This window comes from Phascolarctos cinereus, unplaced genomic scaffold, assembly GCF_003287225.1.
Source record: "Phascolarctos cinereus isolate Bilbo 61053 unplaced genomic scaffold, phaCin_HiC Scaffold_3;HRSCAF=262, whole genome shotgun sequence".
NCBI classification, from domain to species: Eukaryota; Metazoa; Chordata; class Mammalia; order Diprotodontia; family Phascolarctidae; genus Phascolarctos; species Phascolarctos cinereus.
Genome location: NW_027555736.1, coordinates 161,494,261 through 161,507,931, shown reverse-complemented (window position 1 = coordinate 161,507,931; position 13,671 = coordinate 161,494,261). Strand labels below are relative to the sequence as shown.

The following is a 13,671-nucleotide window of genomic DNA, read 5'->3' as shown; positions in this document are numbered from 1 at the left end:
CGCAGAGCCTGGCACATAATAAACCTTTAATAAATACTATATTATCTATCTCACTATCATTGCTCCTCTTTGAGGACAAAGGACAAACAACAATCTTGTTATCTATCAACTTAACATGGGATTGACCCCTATACCCTGAGCCAGAGATGAATCTTGGTATCACAAATGTAACCAGGGGACTTCCCAATGAGACCAGTCTTCATAAGTGAAGTGCTAGGCTGATGCAATTGCTGTATGGACTTTGGAGAATGTGTAGACATTCTGTAACTGGTTTTGGTCTGCTCACCCCATGGTGAACAGGAGCCTCTTTGATTGGCTTCAGTTGTGTAACCAGGACTGGGCACTAATTGACCAAAACCTGTCACTTCTGTTCAGCCGACTTCTTCCTGCTGGGAGGCATTCCAGTAAGAAAAGAGAGACAATGTCATAAGGGAAGAGAGCTTGTCTTCAATTGAAGCCAATACATGGCCTCAATGTTTATTCTTTCATTTTTGGTAAAGGAGGTTGGAAGCCATGACTTTGTGAGTTTCAAAAGGCCAGGAAAATAAGCCACAAGGAGTGCCAGAATGGAATCTATGTCAAGCTAGACAGTGAGTCTAGCTTTGAGGTTCAGAGTAACAAGGAGCAATCTCCAGTACCCAGCCCAGACATAGATGAGATGAGGCCTTTGCCAGCAATGCAACTGAATGTGGACAAGAACTTGGCGAGACCCAGTGCTCTGTAGAAACTGCATTAAGACTCAGCCAGTTATCTCCTGAGACTGAAGTTGTTGAAGAGAGAGTGTTCTGAAGTGTTTGCCATATCTTCCAGGTAAATATCCTTTTGTAAAAAGTTAATTAACATTAATTGAGTGCTGTGGTCTCCTTTGGCATTCAGCTAAGAAGCCTATGGGACTCTCATCAGAATCATATATTTTTTAAAATTTCATAATTGAAGAAAATTCTACATTTCAGTCATAGGTTATTGAAAATAAAGATCTATTTTCTCCCATTCAAGTTCATAGAGCCCCTGAAAGGATATCTTCAGGCTTTTGTGGGCAATCTAGGCAGTAAAGAGGCTGTTTTCCCCACTCAGAAACTGATGCTAGCTTACCCTGGGATACAGCCTTCAGGTATTCCTTCAAACCTCGTCAAGAAGAACAATTTAATCAAAGTAAAGAGGAGCTGGAAATACAGAATTATTGCTTTTGAGTGCAGACACACCCATCCAGCATTTAGCTTTTCTACTAAATAGTAGGTTTGGCTACTAAAATTTAGACTGGGGCTCCATTCATGGATCACACAGTTTAAGTAATGAATACTGATAAAGCACTAGTATATGAAAATGAAGCCCATCAGGCCATACAGAGATGTTTTGAAATTTCCCCCAGTTTGAAGGGTCTCCTGGGCATGAAATAAATGGATATTTCCATGGATCTCAGGTTAAGAACCCTTGGGTTAAATGGAACTGGAATAACTGGTCACTGGCAACTAACTGTGGGGGAGAACACCCTGGAATATGAGATTGAGCCAGCAGCATTACAGAAGTGACACCCAACTTCTCAACGGTGCCCACAGAACTCTAGAGAGGGTGGTGTTGCCAGACTTGTTCTGGGAGAAGGGGTCTAAAATACCTGCTACATGTATATTTGTCTATTTCTCCAGTGAGGAAACTCCCTCTACCAAAGCAGATTGGTGTACTGTTGTGCAATGTATAGTCTTAGAGACAGATGCCTGGGGTGCCACGAAATTAATCTGGGCAGCAATTATTTTTAAAGCATTTACTATGTTCTCAGTACTGTACTAAGCCCTTGGAGGTACAAAGAAAAGCAAAACAGTCTCTGCCCTCAAGGAACTTGCATTCTATTAGAGAAGACAACATGCAAATTAATAGGACTATATAAGATAAATGGGCAGCTAGGTGGCACAATAGATGGAGTGCTGTGCCCACAGTCATGAAGACCTGAGTTCAAATCTGGCCTCAGATATTTACTAGCTGTGTGACCCTGGGCAAGTCACTTAACCCTGTTTGCCTCAGTTTCCTCATCTGTAAAATGAGCTGGAGAAGGAAATGGCAAACCACTCCAGAATCTTTGCCAAGAAAACCCCAGATGGGGTCATGAAGAGTGGGACATGACTGAAAAGAACTGGACAACAACCAAAAATCACATACATACAGCGTAAATGGAATGTCATCTTAATAGGGAAGACAAATTGAGTTAGTTACTCAGGGTCATCAAGTCAGTTTGTGTCAGAGGTGAACCTTGAACCCAGAGGCCAGCTCTCTACTTCACTGCAATGCCTTCCTATAGTGCTAACATAGCATGCAACAAATAAGCTTTATAATAATACTGGGCATTTGGTGACTTCAACAAAATTCTGAGCCAGGAGGTCATTGGCAAGGTTGTAGTTCTCTTCAATGTCCTAGTGGAACTAATTTTGTATAGATAATAATATCTGGGTACAGCCTAGAAATATCAGTTTATTTCATGTTTCAAACTGGAAAAAACTTTTGAACATTCTCAGTATGTCCTAATTAGGGTGGCTAGGTGGTGCAGAGCACCTGGCCTGAAGTCAGGAAGACTCATCTTCCTGAGTTCAAATCTGGCCTCAGACACTTACTAGCTGTGTGCCCCTGGGCAAGTCACTTAACCCTGTTTGCCTCAGTTCCCTCATCTGTAAAATGAGCTGGAGAAGGAAATGGCAAACCACTCCAATATCTCTGCCAAGAAAACCCCAAAGAGAGTCTCTAGGAGTTGGATACAGCTGAAAAATGACTGAACTACCGCATGGTCTGATTGGCTTTGTTAATACTCACTACTTAAACTGTGTGATCTGCAAATGGAGCCCAAGTCTAAATTACAACTGTTTAGCTGAAAAGCTAAATCCTGGGGTGATGTGTCTGCACTCAAAGCAATAATTCTGTATTTATTTTCCCCCACTTTGATTAAATTTTCCTATGGACATGGTTTGAAGGAGTGCCTAAGGCAGCCAGTATTCCAAGGTGAATTCGCTTCAGTTTCTCAGTGGGGAAAACAACCTCTTCACTGCCTTGATATACACCCCCAAAGTCTAACTACATTTTCACAGTTTGTGTTGCCTCCATTGGCAAATGCAACTAGTCAATTTAGATCAACATGATTGAAACCCTGCCTTATAAGTAAACAGAGGGCATGGTTTACTCAATTCCATGTTAAGTTACACCCATTCGTCTACCTCCCTCCATTACATTCTCCTGCCCACAAGGAGATGATTCATTCCTTTGCATATATGGAGAAATGATGATGCACACTTGAGATGGGTCAATATGGCCCATGCAAAGAACATGATCTACTCTTTAAATTACATCGCTTCTTCATGATTCTTTCATCAAATTAGTGAGAAACGGTGGCCCACAAAACACAAGCCTAAATGATAGAGATGGGGACCAGACCTATTATGATTTCACTGGTAGAGGGAACCCCTGGGGAAGAATTTCCTCAATGCAGGGTGGCACCTCTTATGCAACTTGTTGTCTTAAGAAAGCTGCCTAGACATTGAAAAGTTAAGAGATTTGCCTAGAGCCATACAGCCAATGTGTGTCATAGATTATCAAAGTCTTCCTGGCTTTAAGGTTAGCCCTCTGTCCATGACTTGACTAGGTCTCTTTAGGTGATACGGAGAAGAAACTTATAACTAAGAAAAAAAAGAGCTTCCCCCTTTGCCTCTCCCTAGAATACTACGGTAAAGGATTAATGTAAAGTCATTTGCTTAGAGCAGGTTTTTGTAAATAGTCAAATTCTTCCCTCACTATAACACCTGAGGGATCAATATTTTCTCAGATAGAACTCACACCCCCACACTCCCCCCCCAGACCCTGCAAAAATCATTTCTCCCTTTATGTTAACTCTCAAAGGAATCATTTCATATGAGTATATAAAGAGATCATCTAGAATGGCCTAAACCAGCTTCTTGGAAGTGATGGATTTAATAAATTAATGAATCCTCCAAACTTGAGTAGAAGCAATTTTTTTTTGTTGCAACAGTAGACTGGAATAACATTTCACATAGTAGGAACAAAACAAATGGATATTTTATGCTTTTCATAAATAAAGTAAAACATGACCCCAGGTTTTTTTTTAACATTGCCTAAAAATCAGAAAAGTGTTTTAAAAAGCCAGATAGTATATATAGTAGAGAGAGAAGTGAAGTATAGTAACATAGTTAGGGAGTGGGATAAGGATGATAACACATTTAATGAAAGCCTCTTGAAAGTAGGGTTTGCTTCATTCTTTGTACTTGTATCCCTAGCATGTAGCACACTGGCACATAATAAGTTCTTGATAAATGCTTGTTAACTGATCCATCAAAATAGACAAGGAAGGGGCAATCAGGTAGTAAAAAAACCAATACAGGAGACAATGATCAGTGTAAAATGCTGCAGAGAGGTCAAGAAGGATGAAGATCAAGAGAAGGCTGTTGGATTAGACAATTAAGAAATCACTGGTAACTTTGAATCAAGCATTTTCTGTTGAGTGATGAGGCTGGAAGCCAGACTACAAAAGGTCGACAAATGATCGAGAGGAAAATAAAGTGAAGAAAGTGAGTTGATGGCTTTATTTGGGAGTCTGGCTTTGAAAGGGAGAGATACAAGATGGTAGTTTAAGGCAAAGTAAGCCAGTAGATAATCACACAATTTTATATGTAAATATAATTTAAAATGAACCAAATGGTGAGATACCAAGTCTTGTTGATCCTCCTTCCACAATATCTATCACAGGCATGCCCGTCTTTCCCTGGACGTGTCCACTACTCTGGTTTAGACCCTCATCAACTCTCACCTGAATGATGGCAATAGACTCCTAATTGATATTCTTGCTTGGAGGAGATATCCCTCCCTTCCTAGTCCATCCTCCACACAATGGCAAAATGACAATCCTAAAACATGGGACTGACATGTTACTTCCCTACCAAAATAAAGTTCAGTGGTTCCCAATTACCTCTAGAATCAGGTTCAGACTCCCATGTTTGGCATTTAAAATCATGCTTAACAACCTGCTTTCAGGGGCAGCTAGGTGTCACAGTGGAGAGAGCACTGGCCCTGGAGTCAGGAGGACCTGAGTTCAAATCTGACCTCAGACACATAACACTTACTAATTGTATGACTATGGGCAAATCACTTAAACCCATTGCCTAGCAAAAAACAAAACAAAACAAAACACAACACAACAACAACAACAAAAACCTGCTCTCCAAAAGCACAGAACACACTTAAGAACTTTACCATTTGGCTTCAGTCTACCTTTACAGGCTTATTATACATTATTCCCTTTCAAGAACTCCATACGCCTCATCCAGCTGGCTAACCTACTGTCCCTCATACATAACATTTTAGCCCCCATCCCTGTGACTTTGCACAGGCTGTCCCCCTATGCCTGACATATACTCATTCCTGCCCCTTACAATCTCAGCTCTGTTCCTAGTTCAGCTCAAGCACTATGTCCTGTAATACCTTTCCTAACTCCCCTCCTGTCATTAATACCTCTCCCATTTGTCATGTATTTACTTATCCGAAGTATGTTTTGTCTCATCAGATAGCATATAAATTCCGCGAAGGAAGGGACTTACTCCTTTTGTCTTTGTATCTCCAGAACCTAGCCTATGTTGTCATTGAGTCATTTCACTCCTGTCGAGACTCTTGGTAACCCCATTTGGGGTTTTCTTGGCAGAGGTACTGGAGTGGTTTGCCGTTTCTTTTTCCAGTTCATTTTACAGATGAATAAACTGAGGCAAACAGGGTTAAGTGACTTGCCCAGGGCCACATAGCTAGTAAGCGTCTGAGGCCAGATTTGAACTCAGGAAGATGGGTCTTCCTGACTCTAGGCCCAGTGCTCTATCTACTGCACAACCAATAGACAATTCCTTACCCTTATCTTACTATATCTCCAGGGTTTTTAGATCTTTCAGGTGGAGACAACATTAATGTTTTATTCAAATCAGCAACTAAGCTAATCTCAGAAGCATTTCATTTCCTCTTTCATTAATTATTGAGAGGGTTAGGGCAACTCTATGGGATGCCAGAACAGATCTCATCCAATCTAGAAATGAAATTTTTAAAAGTACCTCAGGGAGGCAAAATCTTGATACTAGTTTTTCTCTGACCTTTGATGTGCTGTTGCCTAGCACCTGTGTTACCTGTATTTCCTCATCATATTTAGGCTCAGAGGCCTAAATTGAGGCTTTTAATGAAGTTGAATATGTTACATGGTAAATGTTTAACAACCTGCTGTCCAAAAGTGCAGGAAACACTTAAGTTTAATCTGCTCTATTAATATTTTCTCTATCACTTTCTCAAGTCTAAATAATCAGCCAAACAATAAATCAAACCCTGATTTGTACTGTTTCCCTTTCCCAAATGAAACTACCATACTGAAAATTTAACAATCTGTTCTGGTATGAGCTGGTGCCAGCATATGTGTGTGTATGTGTGTATGTATGTGTGTGTGTGTGTGTGCCCTAGAGATGTAGGTGCATGGGTGTGTATCTGTAGTTGTATTATACATGTAAATATTTAAATTCCTGGAGGCTAACCTGTCCACTGCTGAGAACAGAGGGTGAAGAGACACCACCAGGGAAAGGAGCTTCCCCTGTGGAATGTAAACTTTCTGAGGGCTGCTACTCCCACTCATTTTCATTTCTCTGTATCCTCAGCCTTACATTGTGCTTTGCACATACTAGGGCTTAAAAAAAGTTTATTGGACTTGATGCAGACCATGAGAAAGGGCGGTAAGAATTTGACCCCAGGAGCAATTACAGAAGGTGAGCCTCCTGGATGGGGAACTCCCAAGTGCCCGGGAGTCAGAAACTTTTCAGTACGTCTTCTCCAGAGCGGCAGCCAAGCCCCACCTCGCCCCTGCAGTTCCCAGCTGACTGGCCCAACTCCTGCCAACCCTCTTCCTTCCTGGACCAGGGCCCCGGGGTGAGCCCAGACCTCGGATTTAACCCCGCAGAGTCAGACTTGGACTCCGACTCGCCCTGTCCTCGGGTGGCGGAGGGGAAGGGTCCCAGAGGGGCAGACCCTGTCCCGGCACCCGGGTTCCAGTCTCAGAACCCAACAATTCCATACGGTCCGCTGGCCTGGCCCCGCCCCGCCCCGCCTCTCCTGGCAGGTGCCTTAGGTACAGTCAGCACTAGCGTTGGTCCCGAACGGATCTTGGATTAAAAGCTCCCCCACTCCCTAACGCACGCACTCCATGTTCCCATCCTACCTGCGTGTACAGCTCAGCCACTGCCATGGGGTCGGCGGCTCAGTTCCGGGAAGCAGGCGCCCCCGAGACCCGAGCTGCGCTCCCCAGGGATGCGGAGAAGGAGGCGGAGGGGTTAGGAATCCGGTGTCTTGGACAGCTGGAGGGCGGGGAGTCCACAAGAGAATGTCGAGGTCCCAGCGGCCCGAGTGAGCCCGGGCGGAACTCCTGGAGAGCGGCTCCAGGGGGAGGAGACGCGAGGGGTAAAGAGAGGCGGGGCGCGAGCTTCCAGGTGCTCCGATTCACCGGACCTCAGTCTGAAGGTGGGCCTCTCTGAAGCCAAGTATGGGCCAAGCATCAGTCTATGGCAGAACGCCAGAGCAGCTGCTAAGACGTTCCTGGCATTACTGAGCCCCAAAGTGGGAAAATTTGCGAGAAGTAGTTCCGTCCAGGTGTTCTGAAGTTTCTTGGGGATAACAATAACAAAGGGTTGGAGCGGAGAGATGGAAAAAGGATCAAAACTAGGAAGAACTTCTATTCCCTGGGGCTAGGAAATTCTTCTTGCTTATTGGCTGTGGGGAATGATAGGATGGGAGCAGGGCTTTCTCGGTCATGTGAGCTGAGACAAGGAAGGCAGCCGGTCACAGGTGGTGGTAAAACTTGAATTGGCAAAATCGCAAAGCACAAACTTGCCCCAGCCCTCATCGTAAACATCCCCCCAGCTATTATTTTTATTCTTAGCCCTTTATCCTTCTCTCAGCTCCTTACATTTCCTTCCACTTTGCAGTCGGTTATTTGAAGGGGTAGTGTGGGCAAATAATAAAACTTGTAAAGTCGTGGATGTGATTAAATAAAATCTTACTGAACATTATTCTAAAATGTTTGTTCTTTATTAAGTACCCCCAATTGTGCGTGGTATATTCTGATCAGTCACTGAAAAGATTGTGATACAGATGTAGTTTCTGCCCTCAATATAAAAATAAGAATGCATGAATTCAGGCAATACATCTTAAAATGAAAACTTAAAAATGCCAAGTGTAGAAACTTCTAATAAATACAGTCATTTATGTAAGCCTTGGAAGAAATTTATCTCCAAGTTTCTCTTGGTTGTAAATTGTGTGCCTTTGAAGCCCAAATCAGCTTTTGCAGGACATAAAAAAAGACAACCTCATGTGGCCTTGTATGCTTTTCTGATTTAAGCCAAAGACCGTGAGGCAGAAAAGCAGTGGTCTTTGGTACAATGGAGATGTCAGGCAGTACAGCCAGGAATAAGCCAGCAAGGGAAGTCAAATCAGTATAACAAAAAGAACATTGGGCTGATTTTAGAAAACCTAGCTACACATTTTGGTCTCTTTTTACTTAAGTGACCTTGAACAAATCACTTTACTTCTTTGTTACCTCATGTGTTTAGAAGGGAGCTGGACCCAAGGTCCCTTTGGCTCTAAAATTCTAAATTTAAAGCTATTGGAGATTGTTCAGAAAGCAAATTAAAGGTTTCTCTAATAAATTTTTAACTGGTAACTGGCAATTATCTGTTTACAGTTTACTATGCGATGGCAGTAGAATGAAATGCTGGGGCATTTGGGGACAGCTCAGCTTCTCCCATTCCACCTACCTCTTCTCAGTATTGCTACTGGATAAGAGGCATTATGATGGATGAAGAATCTTCTTATTCCAACTCAATCCACTATTTGTTTTTTCTAAACAGTCCCCCAGATAGTTTCAAAGGGACCCAGACAGGCTACAATGGGGGAATTAAAAATAATTTCAAGCCATTATTCATATAAGAGTTTAGACTAAGAGACCTACAGAAGCACTATTTTAAAAAAAAAACCACTTCTTGAGAGAAATGTTTAAAGACTTCTTTAGCTGACTGAATTGCAGGAGCTAAAGTCATAGAAGATTCCCAGGTGGTGCATATTTCTAGCAGCAGCAGCTCAGTAAAGAAGAAACTCACCACAAATGGTAGTTACCAACTCAGCTAAGAGGGGAAACTTAAGGGCAGAGAGTGGAAATATAACCTTTAAGGTAGAGGAGCAGCAAAATTTGCTACAAGATAGTTGTGAGAGAAGTCCCAGCTAGCATGGTGGGAAACTAGAAGACTGTAATCCTTTGCTTTATGAGAGGATTCCACCCCTTCCCCCTTTTATTTTTTGTTATTTGACCCCAATTAAGCTTAGGATTAATTAATTAGGCTTGGGTCCTTATCTATTGATAATTACTAGTAGGTGCTTATATTTGCATATTTATGATTATATGGAAACATTTCACAGTAAACCTGGGGGATGGAGATCTATACCTATCACCAGCCACATTTTGTCTATTCAAACTAGTGACTTCATAATGTACTCTATTAGCATTGGTTCAGCTTTTTTCCAGACTGATAGTTTTCCCCTATTAACTCTCTTCTCAATCACTTATTTTTAAAAAAAACTTTTTAATTTAAAAAAAATAAATTTATTTTTAACATTCATTTAAAAATTTTTTGATTTCTGAATCTCTCCCTCCCTCCTGCACCTCCCCCACCCACTGAGAAGGCAAGAAATGTGATATCAATTATACATGTGAAATCATGGAAAGCATTTCCATATTAGCCATGTTGCAGTGGGGGGTGGAGGGTAAAGCAAGAAAAATAAAATGAAAAAATTATGCTCCAGTCTCAGACTCTATCAGTTCTCTCTCTAGAGATGGATAGCATTTTTCATCATAAGTCTTTTGGAATTGTCTTGGATCACTGTACTATTCAGAATAGCCAAGTCACTCACAGTTGATCATTGTACAAAACTGCTGTAACTATGTACAATATTCTGCTCACCTCAATCTGTATCAGATCATGTAAACTTTCTTAGGTTTTTCTGAAAGCATTCTTTGTCATTTCTTATAGCCCACTACTATTCCATCACATTCATGTGCCACGACTTGTTCAGCCATTCCCCAATTGATGAGCATCCTCTCAATTTCCAATTTTTTGCCACCACAAAAAGAGCTGCTACAAATATTTCTGTACATATAGGTCCTTTTTCCGGGATCCCTTTGGGATGCAGATCTAGTAGTGGTATTGCTGGGTCAAAGGGCATATGTAGGTCTATATCCCTTTGGGGATGGTTCCAAATTAATTTCCAGAATGATTGGACCAGTTCACAACTCCACCAACAGTGCATTAATGTCCCAATTTCTCCACATCCTCTCCAACATTCGTCATTTTCCTTTTCTGTAATGTTAGCCAGTTTGATAGGTGTGAAAGGATACCTCAGAGTTGTTTTAATTTGTATTTCTCTATTCAATAGTGATTTAGAGCATTTTTCATATGACTATAGATAACTTTGATTTCTCCATCTGAAAACTGCCTATTAATATCCTTTGAGCATTTATTAACTGGGGAATGGGTTTTATTTTTATAAATTTGATTCAGTTCTCTATATATTTGAGAAATGAGACCTTTATCAGAGAAACTTGTGGTAAAAATCGTTTCCCAGTTTCCTACTTTCCTTCTCATCTTGACTACAAAGTTAATGCACAAACAAAACCAATGCAGCCAACATTAGAAAGCAAGCAGGAAACTGGCGGGGGGGGGGAGGGGAGGAATTTATAGCAAATTTCTTGGATAAAGGCCTCATTTCTCAGATATATAGGGAACTGAGTCAAATTTATACAAACAAGAGTCAATCATTTATTAAATGCCCTAGTAATCAGCTCCGAGAATGCGCACTGTCAATTCCAGAAAAATACCCATCTCCCCACGTGCTTAGATTCTTATTTGTCAGTTGTCTCATGGTGAGAAAAGAAAGTATCCCTCCCCTCCCCTCCTCACCCTTAAAATTTTTTCCTTGCCTTTGCTAAAGGACTTTAACAGAGGTTTCTTGAAAGTCTAAATAGATGTCTATCAGTTCCCTTATTTACATGTATATCATTCAAAGAACACCGATAAAATGAACAGGTTTGATTTCCCTGGCAGAAACTATGTTGCTCTTCCCCTCATAGGATATTTGTGTCAGAATATTTGGTTATCTTATCCTTTATTCACAACACACCTATACATTCCTCCACGAAGTCCTTCTCCACTGACTATGGCATAGAAGTGATCTTGGGCTCTAAAGTACATTTTAAGGGAGTATAAGCTGACATATCCTACCACCAAGGCAAAGCTTCAAGCATAGTCCTAGAAATAGACTATTTTCTGAATATCAGCCTAGCTTAGCAAGGAAAAGCTTATCACTGATAGGCTGGACTCTCGATGACGAATTATTTGGCTACGACCCCTCACATTGTGGTGAAATTCACTAGTAGAGTCTCATTTGAACACTTCCCATGAATAAGAGTGTCATCTGTAATTGGCTAGATCTCCTCTAAGGCAAAATTTTCAAGTGTCCTGTTGGTATATTCATAGAAGACAAACAAACATATATGTATCTTTATTTGAACAATTTTTTTCTATGGTAACTAGGAATACAGTGTTTTATGATGCACACACTAAGTACAACACCAGACAACTACAATAGCTTAGAGAATATATGTCATTTAGATATTGTTTTGGTTTTCATCTAAGTACTAGAGTGTTATCCAGTGAAAACCCATTTTTCAAAGGCCCTTGGTTGAGATGAGGTGAATTATCAACTTTCCTTTTTTTGAATAAAAAAATCAATTCTTATGTAATATACTGAAATGTCTTCAGTTTCAAATTGGAATTAAATGACAATGACCATCAGCTTCTTGGCACTACTGTTTTCTCTTTAATGGTATGAATGCTTCAAAGATGAACTCTATCACATCTCACATACAACACATATTAGGATGCCCCCTTTAAATTCAATAGGGTAGAATCTTTGATGAAACAGAACAATGTCTGTAAAACAGTTGTTAAAAGATGCACAATTCTAAGCCACTGGAACATAAGTTAAATTCAATCAACTAATTTTTTGTGCAACACATTTTGAGCCATTATAAAATTTAAGGGGGAAATCTACAATTAAATATTTTCTAAGTATTCTAACAAAAACAACTTTACCAATAGCCATGTGTTATGACATCTGTTATATGCCTACGTCATGTGAGAACATTTATCTTTCAAGAAAATAAGTAAATATTTGAAAGTTCACATTAAACAGAGCTGAAATTTAGTGCTAAAGTTACATATGTGGTAATTTCTAATTCATTTTTAGAAATTCTTGCCTCTGAAAAATGCATGTAAAAATACTGACCTGCCAAGCATTATATAAATTATAAAATACACAAATTTAAACTTAAAAACATTGTTCTTCAAAATATACCAAGCAATACAGTGTGATATAAAAGAAATGACAGTTAATCTTGGAGTTCAACAATGACACCTACAAAGTTAAACCACAATTTTCATATATGTGAAAATTACACAACAAACATTTAGAAATCACAAAAATATATTTCGGCAGATATTTTCATTCAGCATTTCTCAGTTCTTGACCTACGAGGGATAATGTAATTTTAAGTTAAAAAATTTCGATATCATAATAATGGGTGAAAAATATCCTTTCCAGCACTATTACCTGCTTTTAGTCAACTGACAGATGAGGGTTTAAAAGAAAAAAAAAATAACAATACACATTGAGGGTTTAAAATCATTTTATACTTAACCTTCATGATGTGATGCTTATTGGTAGATGAAAATTTTAACTATAGTCAAGAGTCTTTGTCCTCTCTCTGTACTTCTCTAATGTGTTCGTCGACTAGTTCAGGTACCACCTTTGAGCTGATACTTCATTGGCTCAGATTGCTTCTCTACCATGATTGATGCTGTTGGCCATAGTCTACAGATGTCAGTAAGGATGGAGGCAGGGGGAAAGGAGAAAAGGAGAAAGGAAGGAAGGGAAAACTGCCGGGATATTAAGGAGCCACACTGGCTTCCTCAAACAAAGAAAACATACACACATACATACATACATACATATACAAATGAGAAAAAGGCCTCAATAACTTCCCTTGACAGGGCCATCCTTATAGAGAAACAGTAGTGGAGAATTTAAGGAAGCTCTGCAAGGGAAAATAGCAGATGTGGGCTCCATAGCCCAGCCTAATAAATTATGCACATCCACAACCCTACCCTACATAAATATGTAGCCAGATAGATATTTGGAGTTCTCTTATGCACATTCATGTTTAGACATACTTTCACCCCCATAAGAAGCTACTACCCAAAGAAATGCAGCATTGACTCACTGGTGCTAGTACCTCTAATGAGATGCATATTCATACTCCCACCATTGGCTATCCTCCTGATGCTGCCTCTGTGGTCTACCACTTTCCTCTGAGCCCCAAAGCTACGACTGATGACAGCTATTGTAGGAGCCTTACTGGACCCTATTAGCCAAGATCCAGCATTATTCTAAGACCACTGCAAATGTGTATTGGAAGGCTTCGAATTGGCATTTGAGAAATGGACTGCTTTCCCTCTAACCAGCCTTCAATCAAGGGACATTTTTGATGCTGGTTCTCTC

The 13,671-nt window shown here is 40.4% G+C and overlaps 1 protein-coding gene across 1 annotated transcript in view; it reads right to left on the bottom strand.

Annotated features, from left to right (window-relative positions):
• MYO5C (myosin VC) overlaps positions 1-7,694 on the bottom strand; it is a 139,273-nt gene extending 131,579 nt beyond the window's left edge. The window contains 1 exon segment of the mRNA XM_020984537.2: positions 7,226-7,694. Within this exon segment, the coding sequence (XP_020840196.1) occupies positions 7,226-7,252 (27 nt within the window). The 5' untranslated portion in view covers positions 7,253-7,694.
• Positions 7,695-13,671: the final 5,977 nt, after the last annotated feature.